This window comes from Petaurus breviceps, unplaced genomic scaffold (assembly GCF_028583685.1).
Source record: "Petaurus breviceps papuanus isolate PSGF00001 unplaced genomic scaffold, PetGlider_PUasm1.0 178, whole genome shotgun sequence".
In the NCBI taxonomy this organism is placed as follows: domain Eukaryota; kingdom Metazoa; phylum Chordata; class Mammalia; order Diprotodontia; family Petauridae; genus Petaurus; species Petaurus breviceps.
In genome coordinates, this window is record NW_027185777.1 from 19,421,439 (window position 1) to 19,442,233 (window position 20,795).

Sequence of the window (20,795 nt, forward strand, 5' to 3'; positions counted from 1 at the left end):
TTACATGTCGAGTGTGGCCCCAATCACCATTCTCCCAAATTAGTCACAAATTATAACTTGCAAAAAAAAAAAATCGAGAACAGTTTCCTCACCTGTCACACTTATTGGATCCATTTTCCAGAGTGTCTGAAATGAAAAGTAAAAATCAATTATTTTCCTTAAAAAAAAAAAGGAAAAGCTCACTGGGGTAGGGTGCTGGATATATATATATATAATATATATTAATAAAGATAAAATAATTATTATAGAAAATGTATATATTATAGAAAATAAATTAATATATTAATAAAGATAAAATGAGTGTGCCATGTATTACCAAAATCTCTTTGCAAAGATAGGAAGACTGAAGTGCCACTTAACAGGATATGTAGAATCATAGGGAACTTAAAGAGAATTCGGTTCAATTCAGCAAGCATTTTTTAAGAGCCTACTATGTGTAAGGGACTCTCCTAGGCATTGGAAATACAAAGACAAAAATGTTAAGCTCCTCCAAGAAGAGAAAAAACGTTGCATTCCGCAAGAGGGAAAAAAAAAACAAACCATGGATTTGGATAAATAGGACAACATGCATACAGAACAGACCCAAAGCAGTCTTAGATTTTACTTGGTATATTTACAAAATGTGGATAAATCTGAGATTTAACTGGCCGTAAGGTCTTTTCAAAGGCTGCCTGAATTAAAACATGTACCTGATCCTTTAAAGTTACCAATAGACTAATAGCTTCAGTAGAAGAAGAAAAGTGTTTTAATCCTGCAAAATGGCCTTACCCATTTAGAGGCAGACACTTAATAATTTTAATAAATTTTTTTACTTGTTTCAGGAAATGACATTTCTGATTAGTAATATGGGCCACTACTGGGACTTTTAAAGTCTAGAGCACAATCAAAAGACTGGACAAATCCCTAACAGGCTTATCTCCTCCAGAGTTCTCTGTATCTTTGGATGATGGTCAAGGTACATATATGGAATGGTCAGTTTTTATGGGTTTGAACAATAGTAGTGTCACAGATTGACTCTGTGGAAAGCTGAGTTTTACCCAGAGAATTCTACAGCCCAGTTCTTTGGTTTTTAATCATCCTGTCCAGGCACTGAAAATTCTTTTTTCTTTTGGAAGGGCAGGGCAGTTGGGGTTAAGTGACTTGCCCAAGGTCACACAGCTAGTAAGTGTCAAATGTCTGAGGTCAGATTTGAACTCAGGTCCTCTTGACTCCAGAGTCAGTGCTCTATTCACTGTGCCACCTAGCTGCCCCTGAAAAATTCTTAATGTTGGAACTAGTTATAGAGAGCTCTTCTCCTGACAAAAAGGGGCCCAAACCACACTTTAATTTACCCCCATAACCACTATGGCAGGTTTCTTTGTGTACTGTGGAAAAAATTCATAAAGGAAAAATGAAAGGAGATGAATTCCAAAGATCAGTCAACAAAACATTTGGTTAAAAGAAAACAAAGTGAAGTTCACAAGTAGAAGACAGAGATGATATAGTTAGAGAGAAGTTTTCTAAAAAAGATCTGAGACCAGTTATAATGGCAAATGCCTGTAAAACCTGCCTCTAATTTAATATAATCAATATGGGTAGGTTGAGACTGGTGGATCGCTTCAGTCTGGGAGTTCTCAGCCACAGTGGGGCCAAGCCAATCAGTTGTCTGTAGGAAGTTTAGCACCATTATGGAGGGCCTCCCAAGTGGGAGGGCACCAGACTATCTAAGGAGGGGCAAACTGACCCAGATCAGATGTGGATCAGGTCAAAACTCCCATACCAATCAGCAATAGGATCAAGGCATTGAGTGGCCTCTAAACTTCTAGCTGGGGAGAGACTGGGAAACCCAGGCTCAATAAAAAAAAAATTATGTCAAAAAAAATCTGGTAAAGAAAATGAAATTTTAGGGCAAAGATTTCATTTTGTATCCTCAAAAACATATCCTTTCACATCAGGCTGGTGTTCAAGGTCCTGTACTTGGTAAGTCTTTGATAAGGGGCTGTAAAATCAAGTTGAGTTTTGCTCAACTTGGGGATATCTGTAGAAGTTGTAATGTGGAACAGGAGTTTGCTATAGTATGCTTATTTCCAGATGGAAGATCTAATGGATAGAAAGGGGCAAAAAGGCAAATTGAGGGGTGGCCAGGTGGCTCAGCAAGTAAGAGCACCGGCTCCAGTGTCGGGATGACCTGGGTCAAATCCAGGCTCAGATACTCAGCACCACACCCAGAAATAACTGGCCATGTAACCTTGAGCAAGTTACTTAACCCCGATTGCTTAAAAAAAAAAAAAAAGGCAAATTGAAGCTTGATACCAGGAAACGTTTACTAACAATTCTAGCTGCCCCCAGGTGAAATGGCCACCTCAGAAGGTAAGATCGTTTCCTCCTCTGTGGAGGTATTTATGGGAAGGTGAGAGGACTGTTTGCTGGGGATGATAGAAGGGGGGCTTCTTTTTCAGCTGTGGATTGAATGAGATGGGCTTTGAGGTGCCTCCTAACATAGGAACTCTGTGATTCTGGGCCACCTGCTCTCTCACTCCTGACCAGTCAAAGGTAAAGAAGTCAAGACAAATGCTACATCTTGTTAAGAGCAGAAGTGGGACCATGGTCAGCAAGATGGACTTGAGCTCATTAGAGATATGCAAAAATGAGACGGAGTGCTATGAAGGTGGGGCAGCGAGGTGGAGCCATGGTGCACACAGGGTTTTTTGACCATGGAAATTATGAAAAACAAAAACAATACAAAATGTCCCTTTAGTCCTGGGGCTTTCATCCTTCCACTACTACACAGTAGGAAGAGTGGTAGGGGGGCAGTTAGGTGGCACAGTGGATAGAGCACTGGCTCTGGAGTCAAGAGGACCCGAGTTCAAATCTTCTTCAGACACTTAGCATCTGTATCACCCTGGGCAAGTCACTTAACTCATCGTTTTCCCCCTCAAAAGAAGACAGAGAATAATATAACCTTTGAACTGTAAACTAACAATATAACTATTGGACCTTTTAACATGTGAGCTTCATCCAATGACCAATGAGCTGAATGTTTCCCAATGTTACAGAGAAAATGGAACCAAACCCACAATGACCTTCTTACTACGAATGAAGACAAAAAGAAGTTACAGTTACAAGCAGGAGAGCTCCCAGGTTTTCCTCAGAGAGGCCAACAAAGAAGCTCTACCATGCACTCGTAATCAAGACGCATCTGGTCATCTTGACCTCTGGTTCTAAGGATGAGCATGATGAGAGCTGCAGCTCAGACACCCACAATCCCAAGCAGGGAATGGGAGACAGAGACATCTGATGATGAACTTGGCAAGAACCTGCCACTAATGCACCCTTTGGTATTAGACAACAAAGGAAGGCACAGAAAAGAACAGTAAAAAAGCTATGATGACAAATGTAGCTTCAGACAGAAAAATAAAACATGACAAAACCTTGTAGACTACTCTGAAATTTCAGACCTGTACATCACAAATATTTTATTTAAGTCAACGAGTGCTTGTCTTATATCATACACCATAAAGAAAAAAAGGCAAAGTAGATAGAACCTATCTAAGGTCAAGAAGACCACGTTCAATGACACATCATGGTTGTATGACCCTGAAGCAAGATACTTGACCCTTTGGTTACTGAAGACAACTTTCTCTGTTTTCCTTCTAGGCTCTGCTCAAACACTACCTTCATCAATAAGAAGCCTTTCCTGTTCCCTCTAGCTACTAGCATTCTCCTTACCAAAACTACCTTGCAAGCAGTATGGTATAAACTTTATATGTGTATGTGGCCTTCCCACTAGAATCTAAGCTCTTTGAGAACAGGGACAGTTTTACTTTTGTCTTTGTATTCTCAGCAATTGGCATAGTGCCTGGCACACAGTAAGTGCCAAATAACTCATTTCTGATTGGTTTATTTAAGTTGTAGATCAAGTATTCATCTGCACTGGCATATGGAATTTCATCAGTGGGTGTGCCTTATACCAAAGCAGTCTACAGGTCTGGTCCAAGAAAAGCATTCAAAGCACTGTGAGGGTATTTGAGATCTCTGCCCTCAGGGACCTTACATTCTACTGGGTGGGTGAGGAGACAACATGTATAAAGTCAGGTTAATACCAAATACATACAAGATAATTTGGGACATTTATGGGGCAGCTCTTAAAAGGATCATGGAGGAGGTATCTTTTGAGTTGATGGGAGAGAGCTTATGTGAAGAGGTGGAGGTAAGAAATGAGAGCATCCCAGGCACTGGAAAAGAAGTCTGTGCAAAAAAACCCAGGTGTCTGGATAGGGCACTGAATTTATAGTCAGAGTGACACGAGTTTGTACCTGGCTTGAGATAGAATCCTTAGCAAGTCCCTAACCTCTCTTGTAGCTAATTTCCTCATCAGTAAAATGAGAAATTGGATTCAATGGCCTCTAATGTCCCTTTTAGATCTAAATCTATGATCCAGGAAATGGAACATCATATTTGGAAAGAACAAGCAAGCCAAAGGCTTTATTAATTCATCTTACATTATAATAGATTTACTAAATGGCTAAAAAGAAATCTTTGTAGTTTAGGCATAGTTTCAGAACCTGTACTAGTACAGTTATTGCACTGACATTTACCAACCTGCTGCCACCAGCTAATGCATATTACAGGAAAGAGGAGAAAATAATAAATAATGAAATTATAAAAATGAACATAATAGATGTATAGTGCTTTAAAGCTTTCAAAGTACTTCCCATCCGTGGGCCCATTTGTGCTCACAGAAGCATGTGAGGTAGTTACCACAACTATCATTTATCCCTGTTTTAAAATTTCATTTTCCCCCCAACTACATGGAAAAACAATTTTTAACTATTCTTATTTTACAAATGAGGAAGTTAAGGCCTAGAGTAAGTCATTTGGCCATGGTCACATGGCAAGAAGGTATTCAGGTCATCCTGACTCAATCTACTATTCCCTGATAAGACCACATTTTTCTTTTTAAACAACAAACCATATTATAGCAGAAATTCCAACAGCTGGACTCTACAGTATTTGACAATTGATAAGGTACCTTTTCCAAACTTACAGAATCACAGAATTTCTTTGGTGAGAAGGACCTTATTAACTTTCATATAGAAAAAAGAATTCCCACTACAGCATAGCCAATGAGTGGCTATGAAGACCTCCTATCCAGGGCAAGCCAACAGGCATCCTTACAACAAGTCTAAGAAATTTTAAAATTTCTACCCATTGCTCAGATCTATACATCAGACTATTCCCTTTGGGGCCAATTAGAACAAATCTAATCGCCCCTTTTTCCAGGTAGTCTTGAGGGCATGAATTCTTTATACTTCTAATACCCCATCACAGGGCCTGACATACAGTACACTCTTAATAAATGCCTATGGGGTGACTGATTCCTCTGACAGCCTTCAAAAGTATTTGAAGATAGCTATCAAGTATAAGACAAAAGAGATGGGGAAATCAACTCAGGTCAACTTTTTAAGTGCCAACTAAGTGTGCATCCCCCTCGGGTAATTTCCAGTAGGAAGTCTCTGATAGATGGCAAAGGGTGATCTACAGTTCTTACCTCTCATAGTTCAACTTTCTCCTGTCCTGAAGGTCACTGCCTAGATTCGTGGCAGACTCTGTGGTTTACTACATTCATGCAGGACACCAGCCGTGTTTCACTTCACCCCCTGGATTTCTTACTGGCCTGCATCCCTCCAGACTTTCCCACCCCCTTTCTAGTTCTGGAACCAAAATCAAGTCACTTATGTTTTTAGCTCCTTGATAGGATCTGATGATCACATTTTTATATAAGATTCCTCCCTCCAGCTTTCATTCCCTCTTCCAAAACGAAAAAAAAGTACACTTGTCCCTTCCACATCTCAACTTTCCCCATCTTAGTTTCAGTAAATCTCAGGTAAACATAAGAAATTAAATGGGAATTTTGGGGGAAGTTTTGTGGAAGCTGCAGATGACATGTGAAGGCTAGCAGATGACACAGAAAGTTTAGAAACTCAAAAATGCATAGAAGATATGTTTAATATTGTATAATATTAACATATTTTATAATTTAATACGATAATAATTCAGACTTCTCTTCTGGCACAAAGAGAGGGGCAAAAAATTTTATGTGGATTCTCCAGATTGCTGGGGTGCTATGTCCCTAATCCCCAAGATTTGAAGGGATGACTATATTTTTTCCAATTTCTTCTTCTTCCAAATTTCTATTCTTCTTCCAAATTCTTCTTCAATTCTTTTGGAGCCTAGAAGCTTAGATTCAAATCCCAGTTTTACCAATTACTCAATGGATTATCCTGGTTAACTCTCAGCCTCAATATCATCTGAACAACAAAGAAGATTAGACTAGATAATCTCTCATTTTTCTTCCAGTTTTAATCCTATGCAAATTTTTTAAAATCCAAGTAGAAAATTAGTTCATTACTTTGCTTTGTTCTTTCACATAACTGCTATATAATCTGAGATATTTATCCACCTTGGTTATAATGCAGCTGGCACATTAAAGCATCTTGGGTCCCAGGCAAAAATTCCAGAAATTATTTGTAACCATATGCTTTATAAATGGTAAAAATTATGACAGCTTCTTTCCCCTGGCAATGCAATGGCAATTTGGGCAATGTTTAAAGCTTTGGAACAAAGAAATAGGGATAGCTGGCAGGGATTTATTCCCTTACTCATACTCGAGTTTGTTGACCACTGCCTTTTCTGACTTCCTCGGTGAAGACCAGAACCCAAGTAGCTAATGAACACTGCTCAAGATGAGTATGATCTTCGTCAAACAGGACTGTCTATGGGTGAAAAAGTTTTGGTTGGAGTAGGTGCCACACAGAGAGGCAGCATGCCATGGCTCCTTGGAGGGTTCTCATGGTATTATGCAAGAAGATCTCTTAGGAACCATTCGAATCTTAAACCATTCGAGTCTTCAAGCAGTTGAGCAGACTGGGACCTCCTGAGAAGGCTTCCACTTATGAAACTCCAAACTTTTGCAAGGGTTATCTGAATGCTAGCTATCTCTTTGCCCTCACTGATAACTGAGAATTTTATCAATCACCTTTGGGATGGGAGAGATGGGGAGAAGAGTGAAAACTTTTTCATTCACAGTAGATTCTGGAAAGCCTTAATTCTCTGTAAAGTCACACTATTTCTGATGGTCACACAATAATCAAAAGATTATTCTCGCTATAGAAACATTATTGGTTCATCTCTCCTAAGGAACAATAGGGTCAAGGTGCTACCATAATGTGCAGCCAGGCAAGGGCTCTGTCCAACTGGCAGTATACCAGCAACATTAGCCATTTCATATAGAAGAGGAAGAAAACGAGCTAGGTTCTGGCTTAACTTTGTCCACAAACTGACTGCAGCATCTCCGTTGCCAAAGTGAAGCAATAGCTTTATGGAGATATTTATTCACTGGAAAGACTTGGCAAAAGTGAAATAAGTTCCATGAAGCTTGAATAACATTAGGGAAATAACAAAACTTTTTTTTTAAAGACTGTGTAACTGATGCCATGGCTTGCAAATGGAACAGTCTCACATATACAGAAAGGGACAGGCATCTGATTTCACATTCCCTACCTGACTGATCAAGTGTAGAACTGGCATCATAGAGGGAGGGGTCTAGCAAAGTCAAAGGTGCACTGTGTCACAGCAGCCAGAAGGTCCATATTTAAATAAACAGTGATGGAGTAGGAAGATAGAACTTACAATTCACCACGTGGGGCCATCTAACGCTTCCATTTAGGATGGGCAATGAATGGCTGCATCCCAAGAGTTCTCTAATACCTGGATCCCACAAGCAGTCCCCATGGCTGCATCCTGAAATCCGTTCCATTGAGAAGAAAGTCAGCTACAGCCTATGTCAAAACTCCATATAAAAAAATTCCTGCTGTATTTTTTATTGTTGCTTTTATTTCATTTTATTTTTAATTTATGGAATACAACAAGTATATGTACATGTATACCTCTCTCTCTATACATACATACATATCTAAAATATTAAAATTAAATTTAAATACAGCAGGTGATGCTGTATTTTAAAGTCGTTGTTTGTCCTTTATTCTCAAAGAGGACAATGACATCAGGGAGGTGATGCCATGACCCTCAAGTGAATAGGATTTAAGTGAGGAAGGGCTGTGTGAAGTTGCCAGCCACACTCTCTCTTTTGGATCCATCTGGCTCCAGGGGCAAGATTTAGATCAAGAGGACTGGAGATGGTCCAGGATGCAGTGGGAGATCTTGGTCTTTTTAAGCTAAGGTCTTTAAACAGGTCTCAGTTTGACTGAGGCAACACCCATTCACTGATTAAGACTAGATAAAAAAAAATCAGTCTGGGAGGGGAAGACCCTTAGGGTTTCAGAGTAATAGTATTTTAAAGTATGGTGCTTTTGAAAAGTATTTTTGACAGGTTAAAAGCATCTCTAAATCCTTTGGCATATTTTTCATCACCTTACATACAGTAGGTAAATTGAAATGAATAGAACGAGCACTTCTTGCCTTCCAGCAAAGCACAAGGCACTCTCCAAACCACGGAAGTCAGTGTTTTGCTCTCGAAGTAGAACACAGTGGATGTCTAGGCATAGGCTTGTGCTTCCCTTTCCAGCAAGAAAATAAAAGGCTTTGTAAGGAGGAATGAATAGAGGAAACTTCTCTCTTTCGTGTCAGCAGTCAGTTGCTAAAAACCAAGGGCCTGACAACAAAGCTCGGGCTCAAAGGTCTCAAACAGAACAAGGAAAGGAAAACGGCTCTAGAGACAGCTGCCTTGAGCCTCTTTGGGGGGTCCCTGTGTCAAAGGTGCTCTGAGTTCACAAAGAAACTGGAGTTAGGGGGGCATCCTGTCCCTTCTGCTGTTGTTGGTATATGTCCCAGCATCACTAGACAATCGTGCATCCAAGGGGAATCTCCTGGGGACATAGTTTAATCTAATTTTCAAAGAACTGGCAAAAAGTCGTGGATGGCAAACAGGAGGCCTTTTGAGAGAGAAAAATTGTGCTCTTTTAGGAAAGCTAAGGATGAGAGAACTGGAAGGATGAAGTGTTTGGCTATTTGTTATTTTAACAGAAAATCTAAGGAAATGTCCCAAGTCTTCTTGAGAACAGCAGCATCTGGGGGCAGGGGGATCAGGAAACATCCTTCTCATGGTCAATGCAATTTGTTGTTGCTGTTGTTGTTCAATCGTTTCAGTCAGATGTGACAAGCGAATGAACAACAACAAAAATACATTTTCCTGGAGTCTTAAAAAGTTGATCAACAAGTTTTAAAAAATTGCTTCTTTTTTTTGTTTTTTTACTCCAGCACAGTGACTGGAGACTTGTTGAAGAGTCATGTGTGACTCTTTATGACCTCTTTTGGGTTTTCTTGGCAAAGATATTGATGTGATTTGCCATTTCCTTCTCCATGTCATTTACAGAGGAGGAAACTGAGGCAAATGGGGTTAAATGCCTTGCCCAGGATCATAAAACTAGTGTGTGAGGCCAGATTCAGGAAGATGAGTCTTCCCTGATTTCAGGCCCAGAATTCTATTCACTGTGCCACCTAGCTGCCCCGTAAATAAAACAGATTTTCTTAATTGCTGGGGGGGAGGGTCCTTCCCCTTCCATCATTTCTCCAAATTGGTAAACTCTCTATTTCATTATTATTATTATTATCATATTAATCTATTTAACATTTCTCTTGTTTAGTAAAAAGTCAATATACCAATTCAACTCATCAAATATTTATTAAATGGCCTACTCTGTACCAGGCACTGTCTTAGGCACTGAAGATAAAAGTCCCTGGCCCTTAAGGAGCTTACATTCCCTAGCACTGATGAAATGAACCCTTTGGTCAGTGAAAACAAAATGGCGGTATATCTTCGGCTCCCAATGTTATCAACATGTAGGGCCTGTCTTACCTGAATCTCTCCTTTCTGAGAAGTACATCGAGAGAGCAGGCATTCAGGGAACTGTTGGGAAGTGGGGAAATCAGGCCTTAAGCCTCTCCAGGTCCCTAGTGGATCTGCAGGGGCAGTTAATCAGCATGCGCATAATTGGGAGTTGACTGCCCTACATTCAGCTTTGTTGTATCTCTCCCTTTGGCAAGCTCCTCAGTTTGGCCTCTCCAAAAAAACTTGACTTAAAATGCCTTTTCAAATTCTAGTGATCCCAAAATCAACTGCACTGTCAATTACTATAAAAATAATTAGTTGGCAGGAGCCATTTAGCAAACCAGCCAAGGGAGAGTGTTTCAAGACCAAAAAAATAAAAATAAAAGGCGGGGTGGGGATGCGGATGGGGGAAGCAAGTTGGGTTGGGTAGTTAGAGAAATCTTGGATGTCGAGAAACCAAAATCATGATGAAACCGTTAAAGTGGTAATAGATATCCTTAGGCTAGACATGTTCCTCACCAAGTCAAAGAGGGAATTGAGGCTGTTACTCAAATCATTTAGATCAAATACCACTCCACACATGTAGGCACAATTTCTGTGTCTCAGTGTCACACGCGTCTTTTCAGTTTCAGTGAATGAAATTCATAAACGCCCTAATTCTGGGCAACATCCTGAAAGTGGCATTTATATTCATAGGGAGAGACAAAAGTATGGCTCGCCCAGCAGAGTTTTTCTCTGTGGTTTCTCTCATTTAAAAGCTTCAAGGTCAGGATTTTTTTTTAAACCAACCTAACAACGAAGACTTCAACAATAGATAATAGTATAGTTAATCCTCAATTATCCACTTGTAGGAGGAAAGCAGAGGCATAGATAATTTTTTAAGAGTGGATAATCTCCAGATCCAGATAAAATCCAGATACCTGTTTCTTTGAATTAGAGTGGAGGGGTGGGGCTGGGAGACAAGGAACATCCAAGGAGATGTTCCTAAGAACTTCTCATTTAGGGGAGAAGGGGGGAAAATAAGGAGTGAAAAATGGACCTGGGAACAGCTCTGTAGCCAGTGAGCTCACTTGGAACCAGGCTGGTGGCAAGAGGTCACACAGGCCATCTTTGACGAATACCCCTTCACTAATTAGAAACCACAAGAGTCAACTGTTTTTATGGTAGCATTTGAAAAAAGATGAAATTCAGGGGGCTGGTTAAAATGAGAGGTGGTGGGAAAAGTTCTGGACTTGGAGTCAGGACTTAAGCTGAGTCTCCATAGTTTCATCTATAGAAAAGGGCTAGTAATACTTGCATTATACCTACTTTGTGGCTCATTGCATTGAAATCATTTTGTAAAACTGGAAGGGGGGCCCAGACCTGTGATTTCACTGATTCAAGGAAATGCCTAGTGAGGAAACTCCCTGTGACAATATAGGTAGGCATTATTATCTCTACAATGTAATATTAGAGTTGCCTGCAATAATGAGAAATTAAGTAATTTGTCCAGGTTAGACAACCAGTACTTGTCAGAGCTGGGACCTGAACTGAGATCTTCCTTGCTTCAAGGATAGTTCTGTCCTTACAACATTTCCTTGAAGTACTATCTAAATGTCAACTATTACAATGGCTATAGTTAATCTCATGACAAGACCTCCAGACATTCCTTCCCTATGATCCTAGACAGACATTCTGGCCATTCTTGGATTGCCAAAGTCACTTTTGCCGTTCTGGAGAGATAGAAAGTGATTTGTTTCTGATGACAGTCTGGATAGTCTAATGATCAGAGATCTCCAGGAGCAGTGGTAAGTTTCAAGGTTTATCTGGGCATTGAATCTCTTCGGGGGGAGGTGACAAAGCAGAAAAAAACCATAAAACCAACTCGGGCCCTGAGGAACAAGGTGAGAGAATAGCCTTTTGAAAGTAGGAAATGTTAGTTTTCTCCCAATTTTCATAGTTTGGTTCATATTCATCAATCCCTATTCCTCCACTCACTCCACTAAAAAAAAAAAGTATATCTATGTTCAACTCCTATTGCTTCCCCATCAATAGACCGAGATTGTGTCTAGATTCAGCTGCAGAATGGAGAACTGTTCTGATGGTGAAGTCCAGAAGCATCATCTTTCTGGTGGCATTAAAAGCAGATGCTAGTACCAGCTGAGCAATTTGTGGGGACTAAATGTTGCATGCCTTTATGGGTCTTGCCTGAAGACCCAACCCTAGCTAACATTGGCAGTGGAGAGGCACAATAAGCAAATTCATAAACAGTGATTTCTCTCCAGACTTCTATCATAAAAGATAATCCAATAGAAAGTGAGCTTATACGGAGCAGGGGCCGTTTCTTTCCCCACACCGGGTCCAGTGTTTGGCACACAGCAATTACTCAATAAGTATTCATTGATTGGTTTGTTTGCTTAAGGACCCTAAAGGTGTTGATTTCAGGTGAAGTTGTGGTGTCAACTGAAAAATGCCACATGTTAAATTTAAGCACATCATCATTCATTCATTCAACAAATGAAATTGAGTACCTACTATATGCCAGCAACTGTGTTCAGGACTGAAGCTACAGAGAGTAACATGCTGCCTGACATAGAGTAAGCACTGATAAATGCTTGTTGACTTGAGGTGTCTTAACAGAGGTAAAACAAAAGCAGTTCCTGGCCTTAGGGAGCTTACATGATTCTTGGGGGAAACAATTTATCCACAGGTAAGTTAATGCTTTTAATTATGTTAAAAAAAAAAAACCCAAACAACCCCCATTTAAAGCAAGAGAAAACTGACTTCTTTATACATCTGCTAATTGATCTTTCCTTCTATGGAAATGAGTGTTTTTATTATAATCACTACTACTACTACAATTACTACCACTATTACTACTACCACCACTACCACTACCACTACTACTACTACCACTACTACCACTACTACTACTACTACTACTACTACCATTACTATCACTACTACTACCAGTACTACTACTACTACCACTACCCCTACTACTACCACTACTACTACTACTACTACTACTACTACTACTACTACTACTACTACTACTACTACTTCTACTAGTTAGTATTTATATAGCATTTTAAGGCTTTCAAAGTGTTTTGTACAAGTTATTTCATTTTATCCTCACAATAACTCTGGGAGGTAGGTGCTATTATTACCCCCCTTTTACAGATGAGAAAACTAAAGCACAGAGAGATTAAGTGGCACAGTCACTCAGCTATATGAAGTTTCTGAGGCTGGATTGGAACTCAGGACTTGCTAACTCCAATTCCAGCACTCTCTCACTGTGCCACCTAGTGGCCTCAATTATTTGACATAAGGCTTTTGCCGTGAAGGAGGAAGAAATTAATAAAATCTTGAGGATATGTTGGCATTCAATTCAGGCCTTCACATTCTGTGACTCCGATTACCAAGAAAATGGTTGTTTTAAAAATTCTTTTGTAGTCATCTTTTGTCCAACCAAACAACAATCCAATAGATGCTTATTACATGCCTACTCTGTGTGCAGTGTGGTGTGATGCTTGCTGCCAAGAGAGGCTTGTGCTCTGGTTAAGGCTGACTTCTTCCATACACAAGGAAGGTGGAATGGTAATAGTTTATAAAAATGATTTCCTCATGCTTTACTAGCTGTCTGGTCAGTAAAGATTCCACAAAGCCTTTCTTTTTTCCCCTAAGATTCGTTCTGAAATATCAAGGAACTTGTCCAAATCCCAGCCCAGGGACTCTAAATCAGTTTTCTTAAGCTTTCCTTGACATTTTAAAGAGATGTGATATTTTAAGGAGACACGATCTTCCTCTAATCGCCGGACTAGCCCAGGGTGTATTTTTGCTAGTAGCTCTTCTCCATCTGTCTCCATTGTGTCTGCCTTTGAGGAAACGTTTGTGGTTATCCTCTCTTGGGTTCATAAGGTGTTTGGGAATGGATGAGAATAAGTCACTATGTCAGTGGGGCTTAGCCCCAAGAGAGGGAAACCCAAAATGGTTGTGCTTCTTTGGGCATGGTGGCTTGTATAGAATAGGGTAGGGACCTATGATTTCACTGGGATGAAAAACTCTCAGGTGAGGTAACTCTCTCAAACAACCTAAGTTGGTACCTTGTCTGCATCTTAGAGCAGGGGTGGAGAGCCTTCAGCCTGGAGGCCACATGCAGCTCTCTAGGTCCTCAAATGCTGTCTTTTGACTTAGACTGAACTTGAGAACCCAGAGGGCCACATGTGGGCTCCAGGCTGAAGGCTCCCCACCCCTGGCTTAGAGGATAGAGAGGGTAATTGACTTGACAAAGGTCATATGGTAAGTACCTAGAAGAGACTAGACTTGAATACAGGTCTTCTTGACCATAACCACTACCATTACGCTGTCTCTAACAGGCATTCAGGAAATAGGGGCTAAATGAATGAATGGCATGAATTGGGTCTGTTCAATACCAGACTATCTCCCAGATGAGACAGCTACAGGGGCATCTCCATCTTGGTCCCTCAGAGTGATGGGAGAATTGCTGAAGTGGTGGTGATTCCATAAAGACTATGGATTACAGACACAAAGAATTAGAACTTGAAGCTGGGAATGGTCTTTTGAAGGCCTTCTAAGTAAAACCCCCCAGACAGGGAAATCCTCTTCCTTCACCTTGGTTGGTTGGGACTGTTTATATTGGTTTAGTGTTTCTTTGCAAGGCAAGCTATTCATCCTGGGGCCTTAAAAACCAGTGGCCTCCAACACTTTTCAGCATTTGAACCAAGAAACCATTTGCTTTCCAAAAATTAAGCCAGTATTTCCTCCAGCCATGACTTCTACCATCTGGCCAGAGATTTCTCTCCTTCCTGCTACCTTCTCATGTGGGCTGGCCCCACATTACAACTAATGATCTCCAGCTGCACCAGCTCCCGAAGGCCTTCGGCTGCCATTAGGGTCCTTCTCTTTCCTTAAATTTATAATAATAAAAACATTAGAAAATAAAAGGGCTCCCTCTTTCCTTGATTGGACACTGGAGCAATGTCCTTCTTTAAGGGAATGGGGGGGGGGCCCTTGTTCAGGACTCCCAATGGGAAGGAGTCGGGGAATCTAGAATAAGAGTTTCAGACCTGGGCACAGGTCTATTTCTCTAAAAAATGTAGCTTCTTTCAGGGGAGCAGTGCATCTGCCTGTGGGCAAAACTGTTAAAAACAAAAACAAAAACCGGCAGTTTGCTTTTCTCTCAGTCAATTAGGAGGGGATTAGGGTTTCAAGAGCTAGTCCTTATTATGTGTGGCATAAAGGCCCCTGGCTTCAGAGTCCGGCATCTATTTCCATTTGTGTCTTTGTTCTATTCTGATCTCATCTGTCTGGGCTGACAGAAGGACGTGCAGGAAATGGGATTTGTAACTTGAAAACTTATTTTCTATATAAATAAAGCCCCACCCAACTAGAACGTCTCACCATCCATTCATTTTACCAGCTTTTACTCAAGGCAACTTTTTAATATGTAGTATTCTTTCCCTCCCAATATACTTGTATTTATTTCATTAAAAAAATTTCCCAATTACATTAACATTCATTTAAAAAAATGTTTGAATTCCAAATTATCTCCCTTCCTCTCACTCTTCCCCTTGAGAAGGCAAACAGTTTGATATCGATTATACAATATCTATATTATTCTAGATACTAAACTCTTTTACATATAGTCACCTCTACTTACCTTGATCCTAAGTGATCTGTAAAAGACTATTTTTTAATCCTCTCCCTCCATTTCCCCCTCTTTTCCACACCTCTCCACCCCCTACCCCTCATTCCAATATTTCTACTAAGATTAGTGTGTGGTCTATGTTAAGGAAATTGCAGCTGAGTGACCAGTAAGGGGGTCTGGAAACGCTGATCTTTTTTATTTCTAGTCAAGTGGTGTTAACTCCTTGGGTGGTCCTGAACCAGCATACATTAACCTCACCTTTATTTTCCCCATCTGTATAATGGGACTGTATAAATGAGCAGCACATAGTGTTTCAAGAAAAAAGATGCTCAGTGCAAAATATTTTAATTCCTGGTTACTTTCTAGTAGCCTGATTAGATTCACAAAGCCCATCTGCCTGGATTAATGGATTAAGTGTGCAGAATCTATTATCTTCAAGGCTGACATCGCTCTTCTGATGCTGATCTGTTTTCCCAAGCCAAAGAACCATAACATGCCAAGACAAAGCCTTGGAACCACATTAAAGAGAGCATCTATTAGCTTTAAGTGTCTGACGGGGTTTTGTTACTTCATTTTCTCAAGAGGAATATTTCAGATGTTACCCCGCAAAAACTGAAGCCATGGAAGCTGATTTTCCAGCTAAGCCTTCAGAAAACAACCTCCTGGGGAATGAGTAACCTATGAGAGTGTGTGTCGCAATGGGTAGTATAATATAATCACTAGATTTCACTGGAGGCCCTGGCCTGCTCCTTCTGCAAAGTGTATCTTAGCAGTAAGTTACTCGGACTCTGGTATGAGCCTGGATCCCATTCCTTCCCTCCTCCCTCCCCACCCCTCACCCCATCCCAATCTGGATATTCATAGCTCTCCTGGGCTCAGGAACAAGGACTAAAATGGAAAGTCAGTCTATCTTCCACTGAGGTCAACTTTATTCTTAGTACCTTATGGAGACTGGGCTAGTCTGTGAACATAGGCTTCTGCAGCTTTAGCTGGCGGGGCTTGTTTTTTGTAAACAGACAGCTGCATGGTGTTAGGCTGCAGAGAGCTAACACTTCTTTCTTCAGCACCAAAGGACTATTCCAGAGAAAAATATGTATTTATAATAATCTAGAAATTGGCCGCCAACGGCCTGGCCCTTACGTATCCTTTCCAGCTCTTCCAATGTCTCTGAAAACCATCGAGAAAAGCTTTGCCTTTGATATATGAACCACACTGTATCTTTGAATTGGCTGACATTGCTACCTTGCTTTTCAACATTCCTCAAATTACTGTCTTCAGCAGTGACACTCCAGAATCACAGTGCTGGACCTGTCTGCCTGCATTACTACCAGGAGTGACATTAAAAAAAAAAAAAGATGATGATGATAATCCCAAACTTGGAGTGCTCCTAGCTATTGAGGATTGGTGGAGAGTACTGGTGAATATTCCACTCACAGCCCATCTGTGATATTTATTAATGGAAAGAACCCAGATTTTAGAGATAAGAGGTGGACATTACCTGCCAATTCAGAGTCTATCTTGCAGATACACCTTTTCATACACTCAACTCTACCTGTCACATATAAAATTATGTTGCTGTCATCTGTTCTTAAATTTAAGGATATCTATAATTTTCTGCTTTTAGTTGAACACCAAACAAACTAGTTAAGGTCTAAAGTGAGGAAGGAATGGGGGAGGTGAGACAGAAATACACTAAAATTGGGTAATAATTTCTGCTTGGTCTATATTCTAATAGGATGTAAGCTTCTTGAGGACAGGAATTGTTCCTTTTTGTCTGTTTGTCTTTGTATCCTTAGCACAGTGCCTGGAGAGTTGTTCAGTTGTGTTTGACACTCTGTGACCCCATGTAGAGTTTTCTTGGCAGAGATACTGAAGTGGTTTGCCGTTTCTTTCTCCAGCTCATTTTACAGATGAGGAAACAGGCAAACAGGGTAAAGTGACTTGCTCAGGGTCACACAGCTAGTAAGTGTGTGAGGCTGGATTTGAACTCGAGTCTTCCTCATTCCAAGCCCAGTGTTCTGTGCACTACGGAGTCCCCTAGGTGTCTTACGTGGAGACTAGTATATGACTAATAAATGTTGGATTAATTGGTAGGTGCCTACAGTGCACAGCTTGGCTCCACTCTGTCTTTCCAGCCTTATTATAAATTACTCTCCCTCAAATACTCTATGATCCAACCAAAGTGGTTTTCTTGCTCTCTCTCACACGTGACACTGTCTCCGTCACTGTGCTAACCATCTTCCAGGCATGAATCATCCTGCCTCTTCACCTCTACCTCTCAGAATCCCCACTTTTTTTTCTTTTTGGAGGGGAAGGCAGGGCAACTAGGGTTAAGTGACTTGCCCAGGGTCACACAGCTCGTAAGTGTTAAGTGTCTGAGGCTGGATTTGGACTCAGGTCCTCCTGACTCCAGGGCCGGTGCTCTATTCAGTGCATCATCTAGCCTCCCCAATCCCCATTTTTCTTCTGAGCTCAACACAGGGAGCTTTTATGGGAAGGCTTTTCTGATTTCCCCTTGCTGCTAGTATCTTCTCCCCTATAATTACAGGGTGTTTGTTTCTTTAAATATTTTGTTTTTATGCCTAAATGTACACTTTGTCCTCCATTAGAATATAAGCCTACCAAGGGAAAGTACTGTTTCATTTTTGTCTATTTCTGGCACATAGAAGGTACATAACGAATGCTTGTTGATTGATTGCTTTGATGAACTGGACTATAGAATTTAGGGGGGAAGGGACATGAAATCAAAATAGAAGCAGGCATGAGATGGGGCAGAAGCTGAAGGGCAGCTAGCTGGCTGACAGAATTGCTTGAACTTTCAGACTTTGATGAACATGGCCCCAGTAGGAAACAGGGATTAGTCAGCACTCAAGAGGGCACCAAACCATTGCTCTTTCAAATGTGTGACAAGAGACTTGATGCTTGGGGGCAGAGACCCCAGTCTATACTCCAAACTCATGGGTGGCTACAAAATCTCTAGGAACCCTCGGTGAATAGACTAGAATGGGACAAGTACTACCATGTACCCCTGTCAAAACTAGGTCCTGCCTACCAGGGCAAATATCCTGGTTTTGAGGAAGTGATTTCTACCTCAACACAGTTAGACGGAGTGACAAATAGGTGTCAGGGAATATCACACCGAGATAATCCACATTCACTAACTAGCATTTAACTCTTTAACTCATTTATTCATTCGTTGTTAAAAATTTATTCATTCGTTGTTAAAAATTTATTCATGCAGCAATAAGCATTTGGTAAATGCCTACCATGTGCAAAGCACAAATCTGGTTAGTATTTAGAATACAAGTAAATGCTAGATAAAAGTAGGAAACTGACTACTTCAGCTCCCCCATTGGCTCTTTTAAGAAAATTGCTCATATAACTGTTAACATTTTATACACCATAAGCCAGGTTCTTATTATATAACAACTCAATGAGAAACGAGGGTATGGGAACAGGTTAGGACTACAGCAAAATAAAAGAAGTTATTAACTTGATATGTTCTGATGACCAAAAAGAAAGACTAATATATTGGATAGAGGCAAGTATACCCCTAGTCCATACTTCCCAGGGGAAAGGGGGTCGAGAGGAAGCATCTCCTTTCCTAATTCCAGGTTCCATAAAGATACTATCCTACCCAGATCTCCGACATACACCCTTGTGGAGACATAATAGAGAGAAATAATGGTGGTGAGCTTCTAAATTGGAATCTACCCCTTGCCTACCATATCATAACAATTTCTTTATACATATCACAGATCAATCTTGGATTCTAATAGACCCAATCACATCCAAGGCCATTTTTTAGATCTATGGATCTAAATCTATGGAATTAGTGCTAAGCCTGCCATGGTACTCTTAACAGAAATAAGAATTTCGGAGTAAAAATATTGTCCTGAGACCAGTGTCTCTGACTTTGAAAAAAAAAATTTAGTTCAGCTGTGCAATTGTCATGAACAAATCTGGCCCTGATAGATAAATAAAGCATCTATTCAATGATGACTATGTGCCAGGCACTGTGTATACTGAGTGCTGTGGATACAAATACAAGCCAGCAAGCAAGCCAAATCCTGTCCTTAAGGAGTTTACGTTCTAATCAGGAGAGACAACGTGTAAGAAAGAGAAAATGGAAGGCAGAGGGGGAAGGAAGGGTACCTCTGATGGGGCAAATCAGGAGGAAAGGAGGAGGAGGAAGGAGGAGAGAGAACGACAGAGAGATTGGTTATGAATGAGGTGAAACATAGCTGAGGTCCTTCCTAAAATGGGGGTCCCAAGGAGGGAGAGGAGAGGAGAGCCTTGAGCTCGAAAGGTAGGGTTTGAGTTCGTCTACTTGGCTCCAAGGCCAGCTATCTATATCACACTGCTTCTTAGAATGAGTATATTGAGAATATAAAAATAGGGTTTAAGAAAGCTTCTAATGAGAGACTCCTCCACCTCCCTGTTTATTTTTTCACCATCAGACACTGATTGATTAATCATTTACTAAATGCAAAGGACTGTGCTAAGTATGAAGAATGGTTTGGGGGAGGGACAAGTGGATGGTTAGAATAAAAAGATAAAAGGTATAAAGGTATAAAAATAAAATAAAAAGATAAAAAGGTATAAAGGTATAAAAAGGTTAAAAAAAAAAGGTATGAAAAGATACCTTAGGGCAAACAATGTAGTTTAGTAGGGGAAACAATTCACATAAGAGAAGAAATATAATAAAAGGCAATGTTCCCTGATTCTAAGAACTCACAAAATAGTTAAGGCATTCCAGATAGTAGACAATTTCTTCACCGAGGTGAGAAACTGTGGAATACTGTATATACCATTCAATTATGGATTGGTTAGTTGGTTGGGACAGATTGCTTTTTTCCTTCCTTTTTTTATTTCTGGGGTGGGGAGAGGAAAGGATATACTAGGAAAGGAAGGTGATATAAAAATTTAAAATACCAATCTTTTTTGGGGGAAAAAACACTTTGATCAGTTATTATCTAGGCATTTATATGACTCCTCTGAGAAAAATCTTTTTAGGAAAAAATGTCTATTTTACTTGCAATATTTGTCTTTGCTAAAACCAACTACCACCATTTAAAACATGGCAGAACTAATCTCATTGAGAGAATAGCAGAATCTCAGAGTTAGGAGTCTTCTATAATCAACTAGTCTAATCCATAACTGACTGAGAATCCCCCCTGCAACATCTCCAACAACTCCAACATCCAGCCTTTGCCTGAAGACTTCTCCTGAGTAATACACTCCTTCCTCTGATAGCTTATTTAATTTTCCGATAGTCCTAATTGTCTTCTTAGGGGCTAAGATATGATTTCTTAG

General features: G+C 40.3%; 1 protein-coding gene and 1 long non-coding RNA gene across 2 annotated transcripts in view; one reads left to right on the top strand and one right to left on the bottom strand.

Annotated features, from left to right (window-relative positions):
* LOC138159968 (uncharacterized) overlaps positions 1 to 20,795 on the top strand; it is an 82,218-nt gene that overhangs the window by 46,470 nt on the left and 14,953 nt on the right. The gene's annotated exons all lie outside the window — the stretch shown is intronic.
* Positions 1 to 20,795, bottom strand: part of MKX (mohawk homeobox) — a 103,262-nt gene that overhangs the window by 1,708 nt on the left and 80,759 nt on the right. Inside the window, exon 6 of the mRNA XM_069086370.1 lies at positions 93 to 126. Within this exon, the coding sequence (XP_068942471.1) occupies positions 93 to 126 (34 nt within the window). The remainder of the gene's footprint in view (positions 1 to 92; positions 127 to 20,795) is intronic.